The sequence below is a fragment of the Erythrolamprus reginae genome, chromosome Z (genome assembly GCF_031021105.1).
Source record: "Erythrolamprus reginae isolate rEryReg1 chromosome Z, rEryReg1.hap1, whole genome shotgun sequence".
Taxonomy (NCBI): domain Eukaryota; kingdom Metazoa; phylum Chordata; class Lepidosauria; order Squamata; family Dipsadidae; genus Erythrolamprus; species Erythrolamprus reginae.
Genome location: NC_091963.1, coordinates 117871219 through 117897769, shown reverse-complemented (window position 1 = coordinate 117897769; position 26551 = coordinate 117871219). Strand labels below are relative to the sequence as shown.

Here is a 26551-nt window from a genome sequence, read left to right as displayed (position 1 = left end):
GAATGTTTTTATAATTAAATTTTTAAATGTTTACATGTTTTCATCAGTTTAGATTTTATTGAAATGCATGTGAATAATTAAATGCAGATTTGCAACATGCCACCTACCCAACGTAATATTAAAATAGACATAAATATTGTGTTGTTTTCTTCACATTGGGTTTCAACTCCCAGCAACCCTTGCCAGAATAGCTGTCTTTTTAAAAAAGGATATATGGAGGGCACCATATTGCCAATCTCTGCTTTGGAAGGTGCCTGCTCCTGAGGATAATCATTTGAGTTTCTTTAATATACAGTAGTCCCTCACCTATCGCTGGTGTTACGTTCCAGACCTGGCCGCGATAGGTGAAATCCGCGATGGGGAATTTATCGACTGATAGTACTTATTTAAGTATTTATATTGTAATTGTTTAGTAAGTTTTCATTGTTTTAAGTGTTTATAAACCCTTCCCACACAGTATTTATTTTAGATACAGTATTTAAATACAGTATTTACAATTTTAGATATATATATATATATTTTTAAACCTGCCGATCGAGTTCGGCGGGCTGTTTAAATCTGCCGATCGACTTCTTCAGAAACCCGCGATGAAGTGAAGCCGCAGTAGGTGAAGCGCGGTATAGCGAGGGACTAGTCTCAGTGAGATATATCCTAAATATACCAATAGATATTTTGTCTTTAATAATATATCTGTACTGTACCTAAACATACTAAATTTGCACCGAGTTCCAAATAATTTATGAAACTCATATGGCTCTTCTCACAGCTTTGTAGTGATTTGTATTCTCCAAATAAACAACCCTATTACTGATGGGCCTTCCAAAGCAACATAGAATGGGTCTTTCTTGGTGTATGGTAAATAATGATTTAACTTTTTAATACTAATTTTTATTAATGTTTACAGATACAAAGCTAAAAAAATGAAGAAAAACTAAGAAAAACATAATAGAAAAAAGTAGAGAGAAAAGTTAGTATATAAGAAATGACTTTCCCCTTTATTCATGACTACTCAAGCAGTTTCAGAAATTTATCACTTTCTCTGATTCTACTACAAAAGTTTAACCTTGATCATTAAACCAACTTTTTATTCTTTCCTTTGTTTTTAACAATTTTGATTTTTAATTCCTCTAAATAGCATCCTAGATCTTGATTTTCATTCATTTTCTCTTTGTCTTTTCTCGGAAATGTCTTCAAAACCTTAACACACCTCTTGTAAATCCAAAATAAGAAAGTTATTCAAGTCATCCTTCTGGTTTCATTTGCAAATCTAGTGTAACACCTTTATATAATCTATAATACTTTACAATTACTTTGTAACTACATTTTTTCCTTTTTTTTCCTTTACTCCAGTGAAGCGTGTATTTTTCTAATTTTTTAAAAATACAGCAACTGCCTCTTATGCAGGAAAAGAAATTTTGGATCAAAATGTCTACACTGCATTACATAGTTATCAGTCTGTGTCTTGCTCTCACTATCCCAATTTAAGGAATTGTATCATAGTTCAATGATTAGTTTGTTTAGTACTTTTTTAAAGATCAAAGATTATTAGAACTAGAAATAGAACTAGAAATGGTTTTAAGTCTGTTAAAATAAAGTTTCAATGTGGAGGGAATGCATTTCTAAAATATTTGCTTCCAAGGAGATGGAAGTAAATTCCATTTTAAAAATTAAGTTTTAACTAAACTTTTTAGGAACCTGCCATGAATGAAAGGTGATCATGTTGCAAGACATCCATATTGCAGTGTACCCAATTCAGTAGGCTCAAGACACAAAAGTGTCAGAGCAACATAGACCCCTAATCAACACACACACACACACACACACACACACACACACAGCATTCACAAGCTATTATTCACTATTACTCCACTCTTCTCCATTGCTACTATTACGGTAACTACTACTTGTTGTAAGAACAGGTAGTCCTCTACTTACAACTATTCGTTTAGTGACCATTTGAAGTTACAATGGCACTGAAAAAAGTAATCTGACCATTTTTACAGTTATGACTTGCAGCATATCCATGAATATGTGATCAAGATTTGGATATTTGGCAACTTGCTCATATATAACTGCTCAAAAAAACAAAGGGAACATTTAAACAACACAATATAACTCCAAGTAAATCAAACTTCTGTGAAATCAAACTGTCCACTTAGGAAGCAACACTGATTGACAATCAATTTCACATGCTGTTGTGCACATTCAACTTTGTACAGAACAAAGTATTCAATGATAGTATTTCCTTCATTCAGATCTAGGATGTGTTCTTTGAGTGTTCCCTTTATTTTTTTTGAGCAGTATATGATGGTTGCAGTGTCCTAGAGCAATGATGGCGAACCTTTTTGGCACCAAGTACCAAAAAAGTGTGCACGCACACACAACCTGGAAGAGGAGCTGCTTAGAGCACATGCATGCCCCTGAAAATGAACTTCCAGTTTCAGATAAGTACATACCCTCTGGCCAACTACTCTTCCAAGACTCTGGTGTACATGCGGGCACAATGAACAGCTGGCCATTGTGCATGCACATACAGAACAATGGAAGACTAGCTCTTCCAGTTTCCGGCACTGCTGCACACACAAAGACCAGTTGATCGTCATGCACGCCAGAAACATGGAAGAAGAACAGTTATTGCCGTATGTGCCAGGTGACATGGTTCCATGTGCCACTTCAGGCATGCATGCCATAGGTTCGCCATCATGTTCCTAGAATCATGTGATCACCTTTTGTGATACTGTGACATGCAAAGTTAGTCGGGAATCCATTTAACAACCATGTTACTAGTTTGACACTGCAGTGATTCATTTAACAGATGGCAAATGTTTTAAAATGAGGCAAAACTCATTTAACAACTGTCTCACTTAGCCAGGGAAATTGGGCTCAGTTGTGGTTAAAGTTGAGGATTACTTGTACTGTTCAGAAAATTCTCTTTCTGGCTTTTTATTTATAAACCCACCTCTCTCCCCCACATACCACCACACCACCTTCAATTTTTATAGCCAATATTGTCCTGCTGGCTGTGGGAAGGTCTTAAAGAGACAGAATGAAAGCAATACATATGCTGGCTATTTTCTGAACAGGCTGCCCTCTCAGCTTTCATTTTATCTATCTTGACATAAGATAGTCTTGCTAAAAACAATAGCAAAAGGAACAGATATGCAGTCTTGATGCAGTAGACTCGATCAAGTGAACTTGGGCAATTTCGTGTATTGGTTGGGCATAAAGTCTAGTTCAAAATTAAATCAAAAGTATTAAAGCAGATTTTTATTGCAACTGTCACAGCTACAGCTACTAAAATTTTTGTTCATTTTTGTGCTGAACAGAACATATGGACTAGATTGGAACATAGAACATAAACCATGGAATAACAGAGTTGGAAGGGAGCTTGGAGGTCTTCTAGTCCAGCCCCCTGCTCGAGCAGGAGACCCTATACAATTTTAGACAAATGACTGTCCAGTCTCTTCTTAAAAGTCTCCAGTGATGGGGTATCTACAGCTTCTGAAGGCAAGCCATTCCATTGGTTTTAGGAAATTTTTTCTTAGTTCTAGATTGCTTTTCTCCTTGATTAGTTTCCATCCATTGTTTCTTGTCTTGCCTTCTGGTGGTTTGGAAAATATGTTGACCTTCTTAATTTTTGTGGCAGTTCCTTAGATATTGGAACACTGCTATAATGTCTCCCCTAATCCTTTTCAATAGACTAATCCCTGCAACCATTTTTTAAGTTCCAGCCCCCTTATCATCCTTGTTTTTCTCTGAATTCTTTCCAGAGTCTCAACATCTTTTTTATATTCAAAACTGAAAGCAGTATTCCAAGTGTGATCCTATTAAAGCTTTGTAATGCAGTACTAATACTTTATATGTGATCTTGATTCTATCCCTCTAGTAATGCAGGCTAGGATTGCATTGGCTTTTTCGGCTGTTCACTTATATTTAAGTGATTGCCAGTAGGACTTAAAGGTCCCTATCACAATTACTGATATTGAACCATGTTTCCTGTAGTTTGTAGTACCTATACAATTAGTTTTTTCTTGCCTAAGTATAAAACCTTACTTTTTTCTACATGCGATTTTCCTTTTGTTAGTAGGACTGAACATTCAAGTTTGTCCTGACCCATCTGGTTCTTGAGCCTATCTTATGGTGTGTTGGCTATTCCTGCCAGCCTAATATCGTTTGCAAATTTCATGAGTTCCCCTTTTATTCCCTCATCTAGATTGTTTATGAAGATATTGAAGATTACTGGGCCTATAATAGAACCTTGGAGTACCCCACTGCTTACTTCCCTCCATGAGGATATAGTTCCATTAAGGACTATACGTTGAATACAGTTTGTAAGCCAGTTACAAGTTCATCCGGTGGTGGGGTCTATCCCACATTTTTCTAACTCACCAAGGATTAGGTTGTGGTCTACTTTGTCAAATGCCTTACTGAAGTCTAAGTATGCTATGTCCACAGCATTTCACTGATCCACTAATATAGTCACTTTGTCAAATAATGAAATAAGATTTGTTTGGCATGATCTGTTTGGGTGAACCTATGTTGGCTTCCAGTTATAACTTTGTTTGCTTCTAGGTGTTTTGCAGATTCATTGCTTGATTATCTTTTTCAAGATCTTCCCAGGTATTGATGTCAGGCTGATTGGTCTGTAATTTCTTGGATCTGTTTTTTTCCCTCCTCATTTTTGAAGATGGGTACTACATCAGCTGTTTTTCATTTCTGCTCAGTTTTAAAAGGTCCAGGTCTGATAGAAGATTGAAGAGAAACTAAAAGGGAAATTTTGGATCAATCTTAGTTGTCTGAGCAAAATTCCTATCACCCATAATGAATATTAATTTACAAGTCTGACTTTAATACATATAATCCTTGACTTATAGTCTTTGTTTAGTGACTATTCAAAGTTACAAGTGCATAAAAAAGTGACTTAGCACTGGTTTTCACATGACTTACAGCCATCCCCATGTTTATGTGATCAAAATTTGGACACTTGGCAACAGGCATGTATTTATGACAGTTGAACTATCTCAGGGTCATGGGATCATCATTTGTAACCTTTTCAGCTTTCTCCTGCTAAGCAAATTGGGAAAGTCAGATTCTCTTAACAGTCGCATAATTCACTGACAGCTGCAGTGATTCACTTAACAACTGTGGCAAAAAAGGTTATAAAAGGGGGCAAAACTCATTTAACAACTGTTTTGCTTAGCAAATGGAGATGTTGGGCTCAATTATGATAGTAAGTTAAGGACTACACGTAGAAGAATTTGTAATGTAAATTGTGATAATTTTACATTCCTTATGTAAATTTCACTTGGCAATACAGTAGCTGATGTTTGTTTTATAGTTGTGTAAAGAAAACCTTAGGAATGAAAATGAGATTAATTGTTTATGCCTTTTATTTATTTTGTGTGGTGGGTGTATAAGATGTGTGTCCCTTTGCATTTGGCTCTCACACAATTCTTGTAGAGGTTTTCGGGAATCGCTATAAAATATGTTGATTATACTTAATAGATTTTTTAGCAAATGCTATGTTTGATGCTTTACAGTAACTGATGTCTGTCTCCTGTCTTCACAGAAAGCTTTGCAGCAGGCTGTGGGCAGTGGCTTAGCAGGGGAACTGAAAGATCTGGCTAGCAAGAAAGGTATTAGAAACCAGAATGGCAGGGTGATAATCAACATCAGAATTGTCTACCTACATCATTTGACTATCTGTAGGCGGCCATAGAGCTGTGTCTGCCATTAGCCCCTAGAGAAAAGGGCATATCTTTGAGGCCAGGGGTAAGCAAAGTTGGCTCTTCTATGACTTGTGGACTTCAACTCCCAGAATTGCTGAGCTAGTATGATTGGCTTAAGAATTCTGGGAGTTGAAGTCCACAAGTCATAGAAGAGCCAACTTTGCCCACCCGTTTTAGATAACCCACAGTCCCTTTTTTCTGAGATGAGCAATTATGTAAATTCATTTTATAATTCAATCTTTAAAATTAGATTTTCCCCCTCAATTACCGTATTACCCTACATATTCTTTTTTTTTAAAAGAAAGTTTGATTTGTATCTGCATTTCTCAGTTTTTTTCAGAATGCTTTCATCATACCTCCCAAATACAAAACAATCAAAATACTAAATACAGAATACAGAACTCTTTTCCTCCAAATTTGCTGGACTTCAGTTCTTAGCAATCCCATTAGGCATGGCCTTTGATGAAGAATGTGGATACAGATGTATCTCTGATGTAAAGGTGGATAACTTATTCGCATGAAAGCCAATATATGAAAGGTTTGAGAAAAAATATGCTGTCTGAGAGAGATGGGCTACCAGCAGCAGCTCTATATAGGTAGTCCTTGACTTAGAACCATTTTTCACACTGTTGCAGCATCTCCATGGTCACATGATAAAAATTTGGACACTTGCAACTGGCATGTATTTATGACCTTGCAGTGTCCCGGAGTCATGTGACCACCTTTTGTGACTTTTTGACCAGTAAAATCAATAGCCAAGCCAGATTCACTTGAGAGCTGTGCCATGGATGGTCATAAAGTAGGGCAAAACTCAACCCAGTAACAGAAATTTTGTGGTCATAAATTGAGGACTACCTGCAATCATCTTTGTAACATTTTCTCAATATGCTCAGAGCATTCCCCGTCTGTCACTTTACCATTTATTTTGGGCCATTCAAGCAAATTTGTGAGAATACATGGATATGGGGTGATGGTCTCAAAATACTGGTCTATAGTATTAATTGTGATTTAAAGGTCATTAAAAAATTAGATGTAACTAATTTGTTGTTAAGCAGTCTTGATATATATGTACAGTGATCCCCCGCTCGTTGCGAGGGTTCCGTTCCAGGAGCCCCCGCAACGAGCGGGTTTTCGCGAAGTAGCGATGCGGAAGTAAAAACACCATCTGCGCATGTGCAGATGGTGTTTTTACTCCCACAGCGCTAGCGAGGAGCCGAAGATTGGGGGCGGCGCGGCTGTTTGCCGCCGGCATGGGGGGCTTCCTAGCAGCCCCCCAAACCCGGGCTGGGGGTCCGGGGGGCGCTGTCTCTCGGCGCTTTCGAGCTGAGTCCGGGAGCGAATTCGCTCCCGGACTCAGCTCGAAAGCGCCGAGAGACAGCGTGGACAGGCCCGTTCCTTGGCGCTGTCTCTCGGCGCTTTCGAGCTGAGTCCGGGAGCGAACTCGCTCCCGGACTCAGCTTGAAAGCGCCGAGAGACAGCGTGGACAGGCCCGTTCCTTGGCGCTGTCTCTCGGCGCTTTCGAGCTGAGTCCGGGAGCGAACTCGCTCCCGGACTCAGCTCCAAAGCGCCGAGAGACAGCGTGGACAGGCCCGTTCCTTGGCGCTGTCTCTCGGCGCTTTCGAGCTGAGTCCGGGAGCGAACTCGCTCCCGGACTCAGCTCCAAAGCGCCGAGAGACAGCGTGGACAGGCCCGTTCCTTGGCGCTGTCTCTCGGCGCTTTCGAGCTGAGTCCGGGAGCGAACTCGCTCCCGGACTCAGCTCGAAAGCGCCGAGAGACAGCGTGGACAGGCCCGTTCCTTGGCGCTGTCTCTCGGCGCTTTCGAGCTGAGTCCGGGAGCGAACTCGCTCCTGGACTCAGCTCGAAAGCGCCGAGAGACAGCGTGGACAGGCCCGTTCCTTGGCGCTGTCTCTCGGCGCTTTCGAGCTGAGTCCGGGAGCGAACTCGCTCCCGGACTCAGCTCGAAAGCGCCGAGAGACAGCGTGGACAGGCCCGTTCCTTGGCGCTGTCTCAATGGTTGGGGACGCAATAAACGGGGGATCACTGTACTTACAAAAAAAAATGCACAAAACCTTGTGCATACCTGAAGCCAACTGATTCATAGACTATGCTCCCGTTGATATTATTAATATGCAGGCACTATTTAGAATTACATATTGTATGAATACGTATCATAATACAATATAACTATAGTTCATCAGTCCCCAACCTTTCCAGCTCTGTGGACTGGTAGCAAGGGTGGTGGCAGCAGGGGAGGGGATGTTTTTGTGTGCACACTTCTTGTGCAAGTGGAGCTTTCTGCACTTGCCTGCCACTTGTGTGGCCTAGTTGCCAACATGCTGCAGACTGGTAGATGTCCACAGATCAGGGTTGGGGACCTCTGCTATAGTTGGTTACAAAATGTGCACGCTTTTTGTTTTCGTTTCCAGATGCAGAATGCAAGTGCACAAGTCAAAGTAAATGCTGTTGGAATTCTAGAACTGAAGGTTTTAGAGGAAGCTGCCCAGGAAATGGGGACGCTGCCTTGGCCTATGATAGAAATGGTCCAATGGGTGAGGTATGTGGCAATCTCATATGATTATTCATCTTAAGATGTAGAAAATATTGTTGAAACAAGTACAGTGATACCTCGTTTTACAAACGCCTTGTCATACAAACTTTTTGAGATACAAACCCGGGGTTTAAGATTTTTTTGCCTCTTCTTACAAACTATTTTCACCTTACAAACCCACCGCTGCCGCTTGGATGCCCCGCCTCCGGACTTCCGTTGCCAGCGAAGCACCCGTTTTTGTGCTGCTGGGATTCCCCTGAGGCTCTCCTCCATGGGAAACCCCACCTCCGGACTTCTGTGTTTTTGTGATGCTGCAGGGGAATCCCAGCAGGTGAATCCCAGCAGCGCAAAACGGGCGCTTCGCTGGCAACGGAAGTCTGGAGGTGGGGTTTCCCAGGGAGGGGAGCCTCAGGGGAATCCCAGCAGCACAGAAAGGGGCGCTTCGGCTGGCAAAAGGGGTGAATTTTGGGCTTGCACTCATTAATCGCTTTTCCATTGATTCCTATGGGAAACACTGTTTCATCTTACAAACTTTTCACCTTAAGAACCTCATCCTGGAACCAATTAAGTTTGTAAGAGGAGGTATCACTGTATATCTAATTGAAGAGCTTTACAAGTACCAATCGTTGTAATGGACTACAGATACCCATGATTCGATTATAGATTTATTTATTTATTTATTATTTGGATTTGTATGCCGCCCCTCTCCGAAGACAAACAACCTTTTCCTTGACAAACAACCATTTGTTTCAAAACCGTTCAAAGTTATGATGGTGCTGAAAATAAATAACTTATAACCAATCTTCAAAGCAACTCTCTGGTTTTGTGATAAAAATTTAGGCACCTGCCAATCAACCAACATAGATTCATGATGGTTGTAGTGTACTGGAGTCACATGATTGTAATTTGTGACTTTCCCAAGAGGTAACTGGCAAAAAAAAAGCCAGAGGGGGAAGCCAGATCTGCTTAACACTTAATGACCATGGTGATTAGCTTAATGACTGCAATAAAAAGTCACAGTACTGATGCAACTCACATAATAACTGTTAGCATTGGTGACAGATGCTCCAGCGCCAATTGTAGCTGTAAATCAAGGACTACCTATATAGGCACCTCCGTGCAAGTTTCATTTTTCAAGTCATTTGTTTTGAATACTGTACTTGTTTTCTTTGGGGTTGAAGGATTCATTGTATATGATATGCAGGTATTCTAGGTGGTCGACTAAAACAGTGCTTCTCAATTATTTTCTGTTACGCTCCCATTAGGAAGAAGGACCGTTGAACTTACCTGAACGGTCTTCTCGATGCACTGCAAGGAGAGTCCAGGATGGGTTATTCTCAGCCTGATTGGCTGGGACTGAGTTTAATTTAAATATTTAAATATTAGTCAGGCACCGCCCCCTTAGCCCTCCAGTCTAATAAGCACGAAGGAGCAGTAATGCAAAATTAAGGTTTATTAAACTAGAGAATAAAAAACATTATAACATTAGAAAACAATACTTAGAAAATTTAATTAAATTTAACCCTATTAAACTAAGTTTAATAGGAGAACTAAAACTCAAAGTCCCATTACTGCGACTGAGTTTTTTAGACTAGAGGGCTAAGGGGGTGGTGCCTGACTAATATTTAAATATTTAAATTAAACTCAGTCCCAGCCAATCAGGCTGAGAATAACCCATCCTGGACTCTCCTTGCAAGTGCATTGGAGAAGCAAACATTTTGCACACACACACACCAACTCTTGTTGCTGTGTACACTGATCCTCCCCTGCCTCCATCTCTCGAGCGAAGTGGGAGGGGGAAGAAACTCTCGCGGGCTGCCTAAGGAAGCCAAGCGGACAGCCAAACTTCTAACCGGGCTCAGCCCAGAAATGAGTGTTCGTGAGACTCTTGGAGCGAAAGGGGAAAGATTTCTTACATTCAGCAAGGTTCCTTCTGGTGCTGTGTCTTACATGCACTCTTCCCCCCCTCCCCGAGAGAGAGCGAGAGAAGGACGCATTTGGAAAAGACAAGCTCTTCCTCAGGCAGCCCACAAGAGTTTCTTCCCCCTACTGCTTCGCTTGAGAGCCAGAGGCATGAGATGGTCAGTGGACACAACACCAGGAATGTGACGGAGCTACAATTCCCATATAGGACGCCTGTCTTGCAGCCCACCTTGCCAGACCTACCACCCCCAAATTGCACGCCACTGCAAGACGCGCGTCCTACCTTATACTTGTATGGTACCTTTGCCGCGTTTGTTGGCATTGTGTCCAGGGCAGTCTGTCCTAAAAGAAAATGTCTCACAAGTTTGAAAAGTTTGATTGAACTTGCAAGACGTTTTCTTTTAGAAAGTGCTGACCTGCACACAACGCCAAGGAATGTGATGGAAGTACCAGTACAAGTATCAGGTAGGACATGCATCCTACTCACTGCGGCAAAAAAAATGAACATTCCCTAGGGTCATGTGCCCCTGCTGGCATCGTTCCGTGCCCCCTGAGGGGCATGTCCCACTATTTGAGAAGCACTGGACTAAAATGTTTTTTTCACATGCACTTCTTTTTCACCATTGAGGATATAAAAGGGAGTTCTGGTTTATTTAAGCAAGAAAAACAAAATGCACTGGTACAGTATATGTGGTACAGTACATTGCTCAACAATAGTAACTGTGAGAAGGATCTTAGAGTCCTACTGGACAACCATTTAAATATGAGCCAGCAGTGTGCAGCAGCTGCCAAAAAACCCCAACACAGTTCTAAGGTGTATTAACAGAGGGATAGAATCAAGATCATAGGAAGTGTTAATACCACTTTATAAGGCCTTGGTAAGGCCACAGTTGGAATACTGCATTCAGTTTTGGTCACCACAATGCAAAAAGGATAGTGAGACTCTGGAAAGAGTGCAGAGAAGAGCAACAAAGATGATGAGGGGACTGGAGGCTAAAACATATGAAGAACGGTTGCAGGAACTAGGTATGTTTAGTTTAATGAAAAGAAGGACCAGGGGAGACATGATAGCAGTATTCCAATATCTCAGGGGTCACCACAAAGAAGAGGGAGTCAACCTATTCTCCAAAGCACCTGAGGGAGGAGAAGCAATGGGTGGAAACTAAACAGGAAGAGAAGTGATCTAGAACTAAGGAAATATATCCTGACAGTTAGAACAATTAACCTGTGAAACAGCTTGCCTCCAGAAGTTGTGAATACTCCAACACTAAAAGATGTTGGATAATCATTTGTCTGAAGTAGTGTAGGGTTTCCTGCCTAAGCAGGGGGTTGGACTCCAAAGTCCCTTCCCACTCTGTTGTTGTTATTATTGTTGTTGTTGTTATCGTAATTGATAATGCCAATTTCTATTCTTTCAGATTTTTCAGGCTCCTTCTTCTGGTATAATGCCTACCTTGGCTGGAATATTGAATTATCTGGACTGGCCATATCATATACCCCGGGAAGTTGAGAGCTCCATAGATGCCCAGGCGGTTTAGTAAGTGGGAATCTTCTCAAGCTGCGATCTTGCAAGAGATGAAGTGCATGATGACACTGAAACTATCAGATGAACTATCACATCTTGGAAATTAATCTGCTTTCAGAAACTCCAATAAACTACCTGGAGGGCTGTGGTACCATTTAGAGGGCTATTGCTGATCAGGCATCTAAAAATGTAATCAATTAAATTAAATTAAACATGTTGATATGACAAAAAGCCATCTCTCCCCCCCAACCCACCCCCTGAAAACAGATGGAATTCCCACTATCTCAGCCTGTGGGTCCTACCTGTCCCACCTGTCTGTCTCCCATTATGGAGTTGTAGTCTGACACATCAGGTCAGTACAGTAACAGGTTGGGGATAGGCTGTAACAGAATAGCAATGCTTACTAAGTGAACTCAGGTATGCGTGTTCCATAAATCAAAGGGCCATTTCAGAATTATTCTAAAAAGTAGTGCTGAAGAAATGGAATGTCAACCCTGACAGTATTCTGCAGGCCCTTAAATTTTATTTATTTATTTATTTGATTTTTATGCCGCCCTTCTCCTTAGACTCAGGGCGGCTTACAGCATGTTACCAATAGCACTTTTTTAACAGAGCTAGGCTATTGCCCCCACAATCCGGGTCCTCATTTTACCCACCTCGGAAGGATGGAAGGCTGAGTCAACCTTGAGCCAGTGATGAGATTTGAACCGCTGACCTTCAGATCGACAAGTCAGCTTCAGTGGCCTGCAGTACAGCACTCTACCTGCTGCGCCACCCTGGCATGTCTACATTCTAGGCTGAGGTGCTTGGAGCTTCTGCTGGGTGCATGATGTTTTCTTTTTGTCATCTGTTAAAGGTTTATGTGGATTGTAATTTTTAATATCTCTTCATTTTGCAATGTGCTCAGAATCAGTCTGGAGTCAGGGAGTGCCTAAATAAAACAAATAAATACGGTAGTAGCCCTTGATATCAATACATGATTCCCTGTATCGGTAATAAGGGTTTGAATAGAACATCGGACTGTACCTGCTGTATTGTATAGGTAATCCTCAAAATATGGCCAGTCACTTAATGGCAGTTCAAAGTTAGGACAGACCTTCCAAAACCTACATATAATCCCTTTTGAAGTTATGGCATCAGCAGTGCCCCTATAGTCATTTGCCTTATGACTAACTCCACCCACACCCTCTCATCACGCCCTATTGAGACCTCACCTCAATTGGGCCTGTTGTTCCATGCCTCTTTTCAGAGTGCTGACAATTCCTTGTGGAAAGGAAATTGGGTTGCTGCTTTTAAAGCTTTCTGCCATGATTAGCTGCTTTTTGGAGGTTGCAAACCTCTTCTGGTTCTTGGTAGGCTTTGGTGAACCAGCTGCCCGCGTGCGAAGGCAGTAGCTTCAGGAGGAGCTTCCCAAAACCATTCTCTCCCCTAGAAACCCACATTTCTTCAGTAAGAAACAAACCAGAAAAAAAAAGCTGGGGGACAGCCTTGTTGATCTCCCACCCACCCCAGAAAATTAGGAACTGAAACTAAACTCTCCCTTTGTACCCTTCAGTCTCTACCCTCCAATCTGTAAGTTACTTCTCTTACAGTGACAACACACACAGCAAATGGCCAGCTGCAGCAGAAGGTGAGTCCCTGAAAAGCTCTTTTCCTGCTTATCTGACTCCCTTTAGAACTCAGCTGGGATTCCTCTAAAGCAGGAGGCAGGTGTTGTACTCTACCTGCTGAATTGAACACTGAAAGCAAAAATAAGTAACTTACAGATGTTGCCACGCTCTTTCCAGGCATACAGTATATTCAGCAAATTAGTGTTGTGGCCTGCCCGCAGCCCATGCAGCTGATTGCTGATCCCGTTCGAGCAGAGACCGACTTGGTGATGCACTGGCGACCTGTGTAGCTGGCACCCGAGTCGGACAGTGAGGAGGCTGGCAAGGACTCGGTGCCAGAGGCAGAGGTTCAGCCAGGGCCTTCAGAATCTCCATCAGCTCATAGCACTGATGAGAAAGAAGAGGAGGAGCCTGTTCTTAATGCCCTAGCACACAGAGCTGCCAGAGGAGGATTTCTTGTACTAAGATTTGGGGCTAATTGGCCATTCCCCTAGTCCAGGGATAGACAAAATTGGCTCTTCTATGACATGTAGACTTCAACTCCCAGAATTCCTGAGCTAGCATGATTGTCTCAGGAATTCTGGGAGTTGAAGTCCACAAGCCCTGGAAGAGCCAACTTCGCCTATCTCTGCCCTAAAGGAAAGCCGGGGCAGTTGAATCTGTGCAGGAAACATTTGGAAATTCGTGTGTGTGTGTTGGGTGTTCCGGGTCTGTAAAATCTCTGTTTTGCTTATCTGCTTTGGTTTGCTTATTAAAGAGCACTCCTGGGCATTTTGCCAAACATTATCAAAGACTAAATGCTATTCTAGAATTTAAAACTTTATGAACTTATGCCAACTGTTAAATGACGACTAATTAACAGTTGGGCTTTTGCAAGAACATACTGCCTTGTGTGACCTCTACTAAGACAGGCATTAGTAGTTGGTTATTGATTAAAAATAAGTTCGAACAAACTGTGTTTTGCTATGTTCTTAGCTCGGGTAGAACAATTAGGTGGTTGAAAGGGGATTGGGGAGAGACCCTGTTCACAAGTGTGGTTTCATTGCCCAAATACAGAGGCTTGTTTAGAAGCCGCCCTGGCTCTAGAATGTGGTCCTGGATAGTGTTGGGCGAACCCAATGAAGTTCAGGTTTGGCGAGTTCGGCCGAACTTTCCCGTGAAGTTCGGGTGAGTTCGCCGAACCCGAACAGCAGCAGCGCCGCTACGACGTCCTTTTCCGTAAAAATAAACAAGGAGGTGGGGAATTCCCCACCTCCTTTTGCTTCCTTTTATTTTTACGGAAAAGGATGCCGCAGCGGTGCTGCAAGCAAAAGGAGGTGGGGAATCCCACAATGGGATTCCGAGGGCGGGATTTTGACGTCACGGAGACTCCTTCCTCCCCATTTCGACTGGCCAGGAAGGAGTTTCCGTGATGTCAAAGCCCCGCCCCCGGAATCCCATCGTGGGATTCCCCACCTCCTTTTGCTTGCAGCGCTGCAAGCCAAAGGAGGTGGGGAATCCCGCGATGGGATTCTCCACTCTCCTCCCGGGTGGCGGGGCTTCGCAGTGTTCCAGCGAACGCTGCACCCGAACTTTTAAAAATGTTCAGGTTCAGGTTCGGCATGCCGAACACTGCAAAGTTCGTCACGAACCCAAAATTTGCAAGTTCAGTTCGCCCAACACTAGTCCTGGGGTCTAATTCAGCTGATCTCTCCCCCCACCTCTTGCTGGGCTGCTTTTAATCTTGCAAAGTTTTTGCTGTTTGTCTGCCGCCTTTGTGAATCCAGCTTCCCCCCCACTTCCAACCCCACTCCCAAATAAGGCACCCTATACCATGCTTAACAACCTGCATTTTTGTTTAGTGGGGGCATCAGGGAGAGCAGAGAACAAGGTTGTTAATCAAGACTTTCTCGCTTAACAGCCACCCTCCCCCTTGTGACTATAATGGACCGATTCCATTTTAGTTATAGTGGAATACTACCTGCACTATGGTCTTAGGAAATTCAACCAAGCACCTTCTAGACATGCGCTGAGATGCATAACCAACATTATTCTTGAGATGTACTATACTGTTTAAAAATCCTCTATGGAAGTTGCTCAAAATTTAATGCCTTCCACATTGCAAATTTCAAAATTTCTGACTATTGGCTAGTTTGGCAATTGCTTATGAGAATTACAGCTTGAAACATCTGGATTGTTCTTTTCTTGGAAGGTATTGATTTTTATTAGGTTAAGAACCTGGGTATTGTGTCGAGTTTTGATCATGAAGATTTAGTAACTTAGAATTGGGATTTACAGGACATCTAATCATTGCAAAAGAAAGACTTGAGACAACGGCTTCTGAAAAAGATTATTGACTCCCATGTTCTGATGTTCAGTAATTTAGGTTGCAATTGGCTTTTATGACCATAACATTTATAAATCACTGTTAAATGATTTATGTAGCTGATATAACACCAGTTAGAAGAAAAGTTAAGAGAAACCGATTTTAAAAATCTGTGGTCCAGGACCATCTTACAGATTTTTTTAAAAATGTATTTGTTTCTATCCTGCTTTTATTATTTTTACATATCTCAAGGCAGTGAACATACCCAACACCTCTTCATGCCATTATCTCTACAACAACAACCTTGTGAGTTAAAGTGGGCTGAGTGAGGTTGACTGCCCAAGGTCATCCAGATGGCTTTCATGGCTAAGGCAGACTCGAATTCATGGTCTCGTCTAAAGCACTGTTCTTAAAAGTTGGCATTTTGAAAATGTGTGGGCTTCCACTCCCCTTTGCCAGGAAATTCTGGGAGTGGAAGGCCACATATATTAAAGATGTTATCTTTGAAAAACACTGATTTAAAAGGAAAGTAAAGAAGAACAATTACAAGTCCTGACCTGGATTTGAATTTCACAAGATGCTCAAGGAAGACCTGTAAACAGCACAAGGTACTGTATTTTTCGGAGTATAAGATGCACTTCCCCCCTTCCCCAAAAGAGATTGAAAGTTTGGGTGCATCTTATACACTGAATGAAGCCCTGCCCACCGGCCCCCATCCTTTGGATTCTGCCTCCCAGCAATTTACCTCCCGACAGCAAACAGCCTGTTTTAGCTTCATTTTCAGCTTCAGCACAGTCCAATTAGCACAAGCAGTGGATTGTTGGTTGGATCGGCCTCCCGAACATCAGCTATTTCAGGCTGCAGGGAGGCAGAGGCAGATTTTTTTCCTGTGCTAATCAGCCTGTGCTGAAACTGAAAGCGAAGTGAAACAGGCTGTTTGCTGCAAGGAATCAAAATGCTGGGAGGTAGAGGCAGATTTTTTTCTAGCTATAAGCCTTATTACTTTTTCATTGCCTTATTACTTCATTGGTGAATTTCTGATTCTGCCATCTGTTAACTTCAGATGCTTATTGTATCTTCACTCTAGCACAGAGTTGTCAAACTCAAGGCCTGGGGGCCAGATCCCACAAGGCTGCCCTGGAAACAGCAAAGGACCGGCCCGCAACGTCTCTGCCAGCGAAAACTTAGCTCAAGTGGGATGCGTGCGGCCCTCCCAAGCTCAATTTTTCCTGGCAGAGGGTTGCAGGAGGACACTGAAGCTGAAAACAGCTTGTGAGGGCCATGGAGGCATTCCCACGCTCCGTTTTCACGGGCACAGGGTTGCAGGAATCCATCACAGCCAAAAACAGCTTGCGAGGGCAACGTGCAGCACTCTCAAGCTCTGAGGACGATCGCAGGAATTCCTTGCAGCCAAAAAACGGAGCTCGAGAGCCCATTTTTGTTAGCAAAGTGCTTGGGCCACCACAAGTCCCTCCAACATGAATGACGTCGAGCTCACCCTCTCCCGAGATCAAACACAAGCCTGATGTGTCCCTCAATGAAATCAACTTTGACACCCTTGTTCTTGCAGCTTCAATTGTCTCTTGCTTTCTTGGATCTGAAGAAACTGGAGATTCCAGCCAGTTATTATATCTATGTCTTACTTAGAGGAAATGTTCTAGAATGCTATTGGCTGCAAATCCTAATCTTGAAGGCATGTGTAATGAGGAAGGAGATGTAGCTGTAAATTGATCCAGCTCTCTAATGAAGTTTATAAAATGCCACTCTTGTTAACAGTGCAGAGTAATGCATAAGTTCCTATTCTCTGGTTTGGCACTACCCTAAGGTCATATATATGCTAGTATCTTACGTTATTCAGGGTTTCTACTTTTTTGACATTTTAAGGTAGAGGCTAGAATGCAAGAGCCTGAGTTCAAGTCCTGCCTTAGCCATGAAAGTTAGCTGGGTGAAGGTAGGTTAGGTATGTTATTTTTGATTGCATCAGTGGAATCTCGCCTGGCCGCTCTGTTTAGGGTGACCCGCTCCCTTCTGAACCAGGGGGGAATTGGGGAGCCCTTGCAGAGTAGCGCCGAGGATTTTAACACATTTTTCGCTGATAAAGTTGCTCGGATCCGGGCGGACCTTGACTCCTATTGGATAACAGAGTCGACTGACAACGAGTCAGTCGAGGTGACTGGGGCCTGTACTTGTCCATCTGTCTGGGAAGAGTTTGATCTGGTAACACCTGATGAAGTGGACAAGGCCATTGGAGCTGTGAGTTCCGCCACCTGCTTACTGGATCCATGTCCCTCTTGGCTGGTTTCGGCCAGCAGGGAGGTGACATGGAGCTGGGTCCAGGAGATTGTCAACGCTTCTTTGGAGAGAGGGTCCTTTCCGGCTTCCTACAAGGAGGCACTCATGCGCCCCCTCCTCAAGAAGCCTTCCCTGGACCCAGCCATTATCAACAACTGTCGTCCAGTCTCCAACCTTCCCTTTATGGGGAAGGTTGTTGAGAAGCTGGTGGCGCTCCACCTCCAGCGGTACTTGGAAGAAGCAGATTATCTAGGCCCTCAGCAGTCAGGATTCAGGCCCGGCTACAGCACAGGAACTGCTTTGGATGAGTTGATGGATGATCTCTGGCGGGCCCGGGACAGGGGTTTATCCTCTGTCCTGGTGCTTCTTGACCTCTCAGCGGCTTTCAATACCATTGACCATGGTATCCTTCTGCGCCGGCTGGAAGGGTTGGGAGTGGGAGGCACTGTCCTTCAGTGGTTCTCCTCCTACCTCTCCAGTCAGTCGCAGTCGGTGTTAGTGGGGGGTCAGTGGTTGACCTCTAGGTTTCTCCTTTGTGGGATGCCTGAGGGGCCGGTCCTCTCCCCCCTGCTATTTAATATCTACATGAAACCGCTGGGTGAGATCATCCAAGGGAATGGGTGAGGTATCATCAGTCCGCTGATGATACCCAGCTGTACATCTCCACCCCATGTCCAGTCAGCGAAGCAGTGGAAGTGATGTGCCAGTGCCTGGAGGCTGTTAGGGTCTGGATGGGTGTCAACCGACTCAAACTCAATCCTGATAAGACAGAGTGGCTGTGGGTTTTGCCTCCCAAGGACAATTCCATCTGTCCGTCCATCACCCTGGGGGGGGGGATTATAGACCCCCTCAGAGAGGGTCCGCAACTTGGGCGTCCTCCTCGATCCACAGCTAACATTAGAGAACCATCTTTCAGCTGTGGCGAGGGGGGCGTTTGCCCTGGTTCACCTGGTGCACCAGTTGCGGCCCTATCTGGACCGGGAGTCATTGCTCACAGTCACTCATGCCCTCATCACCTCGAGATTTGACTACTGTAACACTCTCTACATAGGGCTACCTTTGAAGAGTGTTTGGAAACTTCAGATCCTGCAAAATGCAGCTGCAAGAGCAATCATGGGCTTCCCTAGGTATGCCCATGTCACACCAACACTCCACAGTCTGCATTGGTTGCCGATCAGTTTCTGGTCACAATTCAAAGTGTTGGTTATGACCTATAAAATCCTTCATGGCATTGGACCAGAATATTTCTGAGACTGCCTTCTGCCACATGAATCCCAGCGACCAGTTGGGTCCCACAGAGTTGGTCTTCTCCAGGTCCCGTCGACTAAACAATGTCGAGAAGAGCCCTCTCTGTGGTGGCCCCGACCCTCTCGAACCAGCTCCCCCGGAGATTAGGATCACCCCCACCCTCATTGTCTTTCCCAAACTCCTTAAAACCCACCTCTGCCGTCAGGCATGGTGAAATTGAGACATCTCCCCCAGGCCTATATAGTTTTGTGTATGGTATGCTTGTGTCATACATTCTTTTAAATAATGTGTTTTTAGATTTTTAAATATTAGATTTGTTCTCTGTACATTGTTTTATTATTGTTGTGAGCTGCCGCGAGTCTACGGAAAGGGGCGGCATACAAATCTAATAAATAATAATAATAATAATAATAATAATAATAATAATAATAATAATAATATTTAAAAAATAATAAAGGTGGGATATAAATAAATCCAATAAAGACGGGTTCTGTGAAAGGGCAAATAGAAGGAATATCCTAATTTTGCTTTTATTTCTCAACAGTGGAGACGAAGACATAGAAGAAGTGGAGCTGGTGGCTGAAGTACGTCTGGGGGACATTGGCGCTCTGTCAAGCATCTCCAGGAGAAACCTGTCCTGGAGGAGACAAAAGGCTGGTGCGTGGGCTTGCCTGTGTATGCATATGCAAATGAGGATAGAAATGCAGGTAGTCCTTGACTTGCGACCGGTTGCTTACCAACCATTCAAACTTACAACAAACTTTCTCAGGAGTATGAATGATGCGGTCCCAACGTTCTCATGACCACCTTCACTCCCTATCCTGTGACTTTATTTTGGGTGCTGAGCAACCGGCCCGTATTTTCAGTCATTTGCAACATCCTGTGGTCACATTTCCTCATTTTACAACATTAACCTGATAGTTCATTCCAGTTTTGGGGGAAACTGGCCCATGGTAAACCATTGGCTCATTTTATGACCCTCTCCCTCACCAAAAAAAGGCTGGTGACCAGATTTACAACTGTCATGACTTAGATTGTGATGGGTAGACTCCATTATGGCTATAAGTCAAGGACTACCAGTATGGGAGGGAGAGGGAGAAATTTTCAGGTGTTCTGTTCCTACATCATATTGTTGATCTGGAGCCAACAATTTTATATTGTGGCCAGGGAAACTGGGCTGGCAAGATTAGCAGTGAGATACAAAAAAGTGTTAATCCCTTTCCCCAATTCAAAACTCTCTGTTTTGATATAAAGTGCTACCTACAAACCTCTACCTACAAATGCCTGTACTTACGAACTTTTCTAGATAAGAACTGGATGTTCAAGCTTTTTTTGCCTCTTCTCAAGAACCATTTTCCACTTACAAACCCGACCCTCCAAAACTGTAACCAGAAAAGGCAGGGAGAAGCCTCCATGGGGCCTCTCTGGGAATCTCCTGGGAGGAAACAGGGCCGGAAAAGGCAGGGAGAAGCCTCCATGGGGCCTCTCTGGGAATCTCCTGGGAGGAAATGGCCAGAAAAGGCAGGGAGAAGCCTCCATGGGGCCTCTCTGGGAATCTCCTGGGAGGAAACAGGGCTGGAAAAGGCAGGGAGAAGCCTCCATGGGGCCTCTCTGGGAATCTCCTGGGAGGAAATGGCCAGAAAAGGCAGGGAGAAGCCTCCATGGGGCCTCTCTGGGAATCTCCTGGGAGGAAACAGGGCCGGAAAAGGCAGGGAGAAGCCTCCATGGGGCCTCTCTGGGAATCTCCTGGGAGGAAATGGCCAGAAAAGGCAGGGAGAAGCCTCCATGGGGCCTCTCTGGGAATCTCCTGGGAGGAAACAGGGCTGGAAAAGGCAGGGAGAAGCCTCCATGGGGCCTCTCTTGGAATCTCCTGGGAGGAAATGGCCAGAAAAGGCAGGGAGAAGCCTCCATGGGGCTTCTCTGGGAATCTCCTGGGAGGAAACAGGGCCTCCACCCTCCCTGTTGTTTCCCCAATTGCACACATTATTTGTTTTTACATTGATTCCTATGGGAAAAATTCCTTCTTCTTACAAATCTTTCTACTTAAGAACCTGGTCATGGAACGAATTAAGTAGCCCTCAACTTACAACCACAATTGAGCCAAAATTTCCATTGCTAAGCAAGTCAATTATTAAGTGGGTTCTGTTCCATTTTAAGACCTTTATTACCACAGTTAAGTGAATCACTGCTGTTACTAATACAGTTGTTAAGTGAAACTGTTTTCCCCATTGACTCTGCTTGTCAGAGGGTTGCAAAAGTGACCACGAAACCTTGTGAGACTGCAACCATCACAATATACATGCCATTTACTAAACATCTAAATTTTGATTACGTGACCACAGAGATGCTGCACCTTGTGAGGATGAAAATGGTCATGTCACTTTTTTTTTAGTGTTGTAACTTCAAATGGTCACTAAATGAATAATTGTAAGTCAAGGACTAACTGTTCATCTAGCCCAGATTTTTTTTCTTTTACATGAGAAGTCTTCTAGAAATATTCAAGAAGTGTCCTGCCCCTGATCCCTCAAAGTTCCTTGCCTGCCAGCCTAGAATCTGAAACTACTGCTGGTGAGAGACTCTACAGTAACACTAAGCCCTAGTGCTGCTTAATCCAAGAAATTAGATTTAGGCCCGTGATGGTGAACCAGTGGCATGGCTGCCAGAGATGGCACCCAGAGCTCCCCTCTCTGGGCACGCGTGCTGTCATCAGCTGCTCCTTTGGTTTGCCCAAGCTGGCCAGCCAGTCTCTGGGTTTCTGGTACTCTGGCATGCAAGATCATCTGGGCGGTGCGTATGCATGCGACGGAAACCCCAAAACCAGCTGGGCAGTGTGTGCGCAACAGCCAGCTGGTCTTTGCGTTTCTGTTTTGCATACTTGTGCGTTCTGGCACTTGGTGCCAAAAAGTTTCGCTATCACTGTTTAGGAGCAGCTTATTTAATTGACTAATAGAACACAATAACCTTCACCAATGTAGTGCCTTTCAGCACTGCTAGACTTCATGATGTTTGAGAAACAAGTCATAAGGGTTAATTTATAATGAAGGTTTTAAAAAAATAAAATAAAATGAATTCGGTGTGTTTCTGATAATTTCATTTTCTTTTACAGCTTGCCTTGGATCATCTTCCCCCTCCTGGAGAGGAAGCAGAACCTCCCAAATTGGCTACCCATCTGTTTCAGAGCAGCCCTGTGTTCCAGACCGACATACAATTCTTCCTCTGCATAGAACAGACAGGGCTACGTGGACTTCTGATTTACAGAGAAGCAAGGTTTTGCAGTCCCCTAAAGCAGATAGGACTTCTTCACCCTGTTTGGCCATGACTTTGGGAATTGGCATGGGAGTCTCCACTGGGGGACAACAACGTCCGCAAAGTACTGCCGGCCGAGAGTCTGAATCTCAGCAGCGGTCCCAGCCACCCCCTGGCAGCTCCCTGGATAAGGCTGATTGCAGCACCTCTTCTTCGTCCTCTTGCTCTTCATCCTCTTCTTCCATGTCCTGTCACCAAGGCCTGCCTGGTGAAGATGGCGGTTCTTCAAATCCCTGCCCCCCCATTCACTCCCCAGACTTAGATATTTATGATCCTTTCCACCCTACCGATGAAGATAATCTCAATGGTGACTTTGGCTTTGGGGATTCCCCCCATAAAGAAGCAGAGGGCGGGCGGCACGACCAGAAATACGACCCCTTTGATCCCACAGGCTCCAACCCCAGCTCCTCTATTAGTACTCCTTCACCAGAGGAGGAGGAGGAGGAAGAGGAGGAGGAAGAGGAGGAGGAGGAAGAAGAAGATGAAGATGATGACCATGATCAGCAGCCCCCTGACATGTCACATAGCATCAGCCGCATTTCAGAAACATTGGCTGGAATCTACGACGAAAACAGCTTGAGCCAAGACTTCCCAAGCTCAGAGAAAGGACAAGACGATTCAGAACCAGAACCAGAACCTAGCAGGGGCTATGAGACTGAAACCACATGCCCTGCTGAGAGTTCTGAAGGCAAAGGACTTTCTGGTGCTGATTCCACCTTGCCTGAGGAGCTTCCTTCAGATCAGGGAGACTCTAAAGCTCCGGAGCCATGCCGCCGGGTGTTCGTGGTGGACTTGGCTCCCAAAGGGTGCCTGGATGCTGAAGCCAAGGCTCCCCTGGAAGGGAAGGTGTCCTTAGAGGTAGTGACCGTTGGAAATGCTAAGCTGAGAGGCGGAGAGAAAATGTCAAAAGGAGGTGGACATCCTCGGGCTGGGCGCAGGTCATCCGTGGAATGGGATGGAAGTGGTGGCGGTGAATCAGAAATCGAAGAAGGCGAGATTGTCCAGCCAGAGGACGAGCGGTATAGTCCCATTCGATTGTTTCGAAGTAGATGCCGGGCAGCTGAACCACGAACTCTCCGGGTGGTGGAAGGAGATGATTTCCTATCACTGCACGCAGACTCTGATGAGGAAGGAGCCTTACAGATTGATTTTAATGAAAACCAGCCGGACCAGCGCTGGAAAGGTGTGGATTTGAGACGGAAAATCCTAACCCAGCGGCGAGAACGCTATCAAGCTCCATCACCTCTGCCTCCTCCACCGCCGCCTCCTGCCCCCAAACGCCCTGCCTCCAAAGCTCACTCTGGCTCTAGTTCCGGTTCGTGTAAGAAATCGAAAAGGGAACGCAAAAGATCAAGAGAGTGCAAAACATCGAAGACCAAGGAGACGTACGGCTCCTCCTGGAACCCAAAGAAGAAATCGAAGTCGCGCTCAAAATCTAAAGAGCGTCGACATTCGTACCACAGGGCCTCAAGATCCCGCTCCCATCACCGAACGTCTCGCTCCTGGTCCCCTTCGATCAGCACCAGCCTGTCTGCCGTTGGATCCTCACATACTTCAGCTGAACGGCACAAAAGCAGGCGATCCAAGTCCAAGGAGAAACGCCGCGGCCACCGTTCTCGGTCACGGAGCAGCAGCCGTGCTCATCGCAGTCGGCACAAAGACAAACACCGTGGGGAAGGCGGCAGGAAGAAAAAGAAGCGGTCTCTGTCCCGCTCACGGGAGAAGCATCTCTCCCACCGGCTCTCTAAGGACAAGGAGCGAGAGGTCCACCTTCTGGAGGAGCCCAAGTCTGAAAAAGTCTTGATGGAGCGACGGAGAGATGCAAGGACTGTGGTGCCACCTTCAATCCAGGATCTCAACGACAACGATCTCTTCACCATCAAAAGGACCATTACTGTCAACCAGCAGGAGAAGATGGAGGGGCTTTTGGAGACGCCAGAGAGTGCCAAGAGAGAGGTGCTTTATGATTCCGAGGGCATGAGCTTTGATGCCTGCTTTTCAGATCGTGAGCCTGCTGAAGAATCCAAGTCCATGCGGCTGAATCCTAAGGAGGATGCAATTCCATCACGCAAAGATAAAAGGCCTGAGGAGGACACCAAACAAAAGATATGCAAGGAAAAGGAACGAAAGAGAGCCTATCTGGACGACCGCCCAAGCACCCGTGAGAAATACAAAAAGAAGCTGAAGGAGGGGCCTCCTCCTTCTGAGCTGCAAGAATTGCCCAAGTTAGAAAAGAAGGGCAGAGCTGAGAGAGACAAAGCAGGGAAAAAGATCAAAGCTGGAAGTCACAAAGAAAGTAGCAAGCTGGGATCTGGCCGGAAAGTGAAGCTCCAGTCCAAGGTAGCTGTGTTGATCCGGGAAGGGGTGAGTAGCACAACATCAGTCAAGGAAATGGGTTCTATTGGTGTAAAGTTCAGCAGAGACAAGGAGAGCCGCTCACCATTCCTCAAATCAGAGGAGAAGGTGTTAATAGTTGGGGCACCAGCAGCAGGCCAAGGTGAAATGACCGATGTCAAAGAGCAAGGCTTCAAGCCCAAAAAAATGAAAGGACTAAAAACTAAAATGGGGGTGAAGAAACTGAAGGGCATCAAGCCAAAAGGTGCCTCAGAGCCCAAGAAAAAGAAGAAGCTCAAAGTGAAGACTGGGCTGAAGAAATCCAAAGCCGATAGCTGCAGTCAGGGTGCAATCAGCCCTTTGAGGGTCAAGGAGGAGCCTTCATGGTCTGGTTCAGAGAAATCAGGGGGTACAGCCAAGCCACCAAGTCCTCAGCCATTGGCCCCAGGCCAGGAACTCACACCTGATTCCCAGACAGTGGACAGCAGCTGTAAGACACCCGATGTCTCCTTCCTTCCTGAGGACCCCCCTGTTGAGCAGCCCAGGGTGCCAGCTGATGAGCCCGAAGCAGACAGTTTGTCTGAACCCAAAGAGGAACAGCCACTGCAGCAGCCACCCCATCCTTCCCGTAGTTTGCCCCAACCCCCTGCTCCCATGTCATGGAATCTGCAGGGGGGAGTAGACTGCACTAGTGGTGTATTGGCATGTAGGTATCTTGGTGGTGGTGGTGGAGGAGGTGTGTGTGTGTGTGTGTCGGGGGAGATTCTGTTATGTAGGGATTTGTGGGGGGAGATCAGTTTGCAGTATGAATCTACAAGTCTCAGACCAAGTAAGGTGTTCCTTCTTTTTTAAAAGGAAATTTATATTGTGGAGATTGTGGAGATTTATATTGTGGAGATTGTGGAGAAAATATTATTTTACTGAAAATATTATTTTACCGAAAGAGTAGTAGATGCTTGGAGCAAACTTCCAGCAGACGTGGTTGGTAAATCCACAGTAACTGAATTTAAACATGCCTGGGATAAACATACAGTGTTCCCTCGCTTTTCGCGGGGGATGCGTTCCAAGACTGCCCGCAAAAGTCGAATTTCCGCGAAGTAGAGATGCGGAAGTAAATACACTATTTTGGGCTATGAACAGTATCACAAGCCTTCCCTTCACACTTTAAACCCCTAAATTACCATTTCCCATTCCCTTAGCAACCATTTACATTATTACTCACCATGTTTATTTATTAAAGTTTATTAAAAAAATATTTATTAAAGGCAGACGAAAGTTTGGCGATGACATATGACGTCATCGGGTGGGAAAAACCGTGGTATAGGGAAAAAACCCTCGAAGTATTTTTTTAATTAATATTTTTGAAAAACCGTGGTATAGACTTTCCGCGAAGTTCGAACCCGCGAAAATCGAGGGAACACTGTACAGTGATCCCCCGGGTATTGCGACCCCGACCATTGCGAAATGGCTATATGGCGATTTTGCAACCCGGAAGTAAAAACACCATCTGCGCATGCGCGCCCTTTTTTCTATGGCAACGCATGCGTAGATGGCGCCGGGCAGATCAGCTGCTGGGCGGCTTCCCTAGGTCTTCCCCCTCTTGCTGGCGGGAGGGCGAGCGGCAGGCATCAGCGAGGAGTTTCCCCACCGCCCACGCAAACTCCTCGCTGCCGCCCGCCCTTCGCCCGCCCACGCCGTTCATTCTCGCCACTTCCCAGCTGAGTCCTGAAG

General features: G+C 44.8%; 1 protein-coding gene across 7 annotated transcripts in view; it reads left to right on the top strand.

The window, feature by feature from the left end:
- The window catches only part of SCAF1 (SR-related CTD associated factor 1), a 38237-nt gene that overhangs the window by 5080 nt on the left and 6606 nt on the right, over positions 1-26551 (top strand). For 3 of the 7 annotated variants that reach the window (XM_070727820.1, XM_070727821.1, XM_070727822.1), the window contains exons 3-7: positions 5570-5636; positions 8156-8283; positions 11619-11737; positions 19725-19837; positions 22287-25526. In XM_070727820.1, coding sequence (XP_070583921.1) covers positions 5570-5636; positions 8156-8283; positions 11619-11737; positions 19725-19837; positions 22287-25526 — 3667 coding nt within the window. Of the gene's footprint in view, positions 1-5568; positions 5637-5680; positions 5773-6059; positions 6230-8155; positions 8284-11618; positions 11915-13280; positions 13356-19724; positions 19838-22286; positions 25527-26551 lie in introns of those variants that run through there. The other 4 variants (XM_070727823.1, XM_070727824.1, XM_070727825.1 and 1 more) reach the window with 4 other exon arrangements.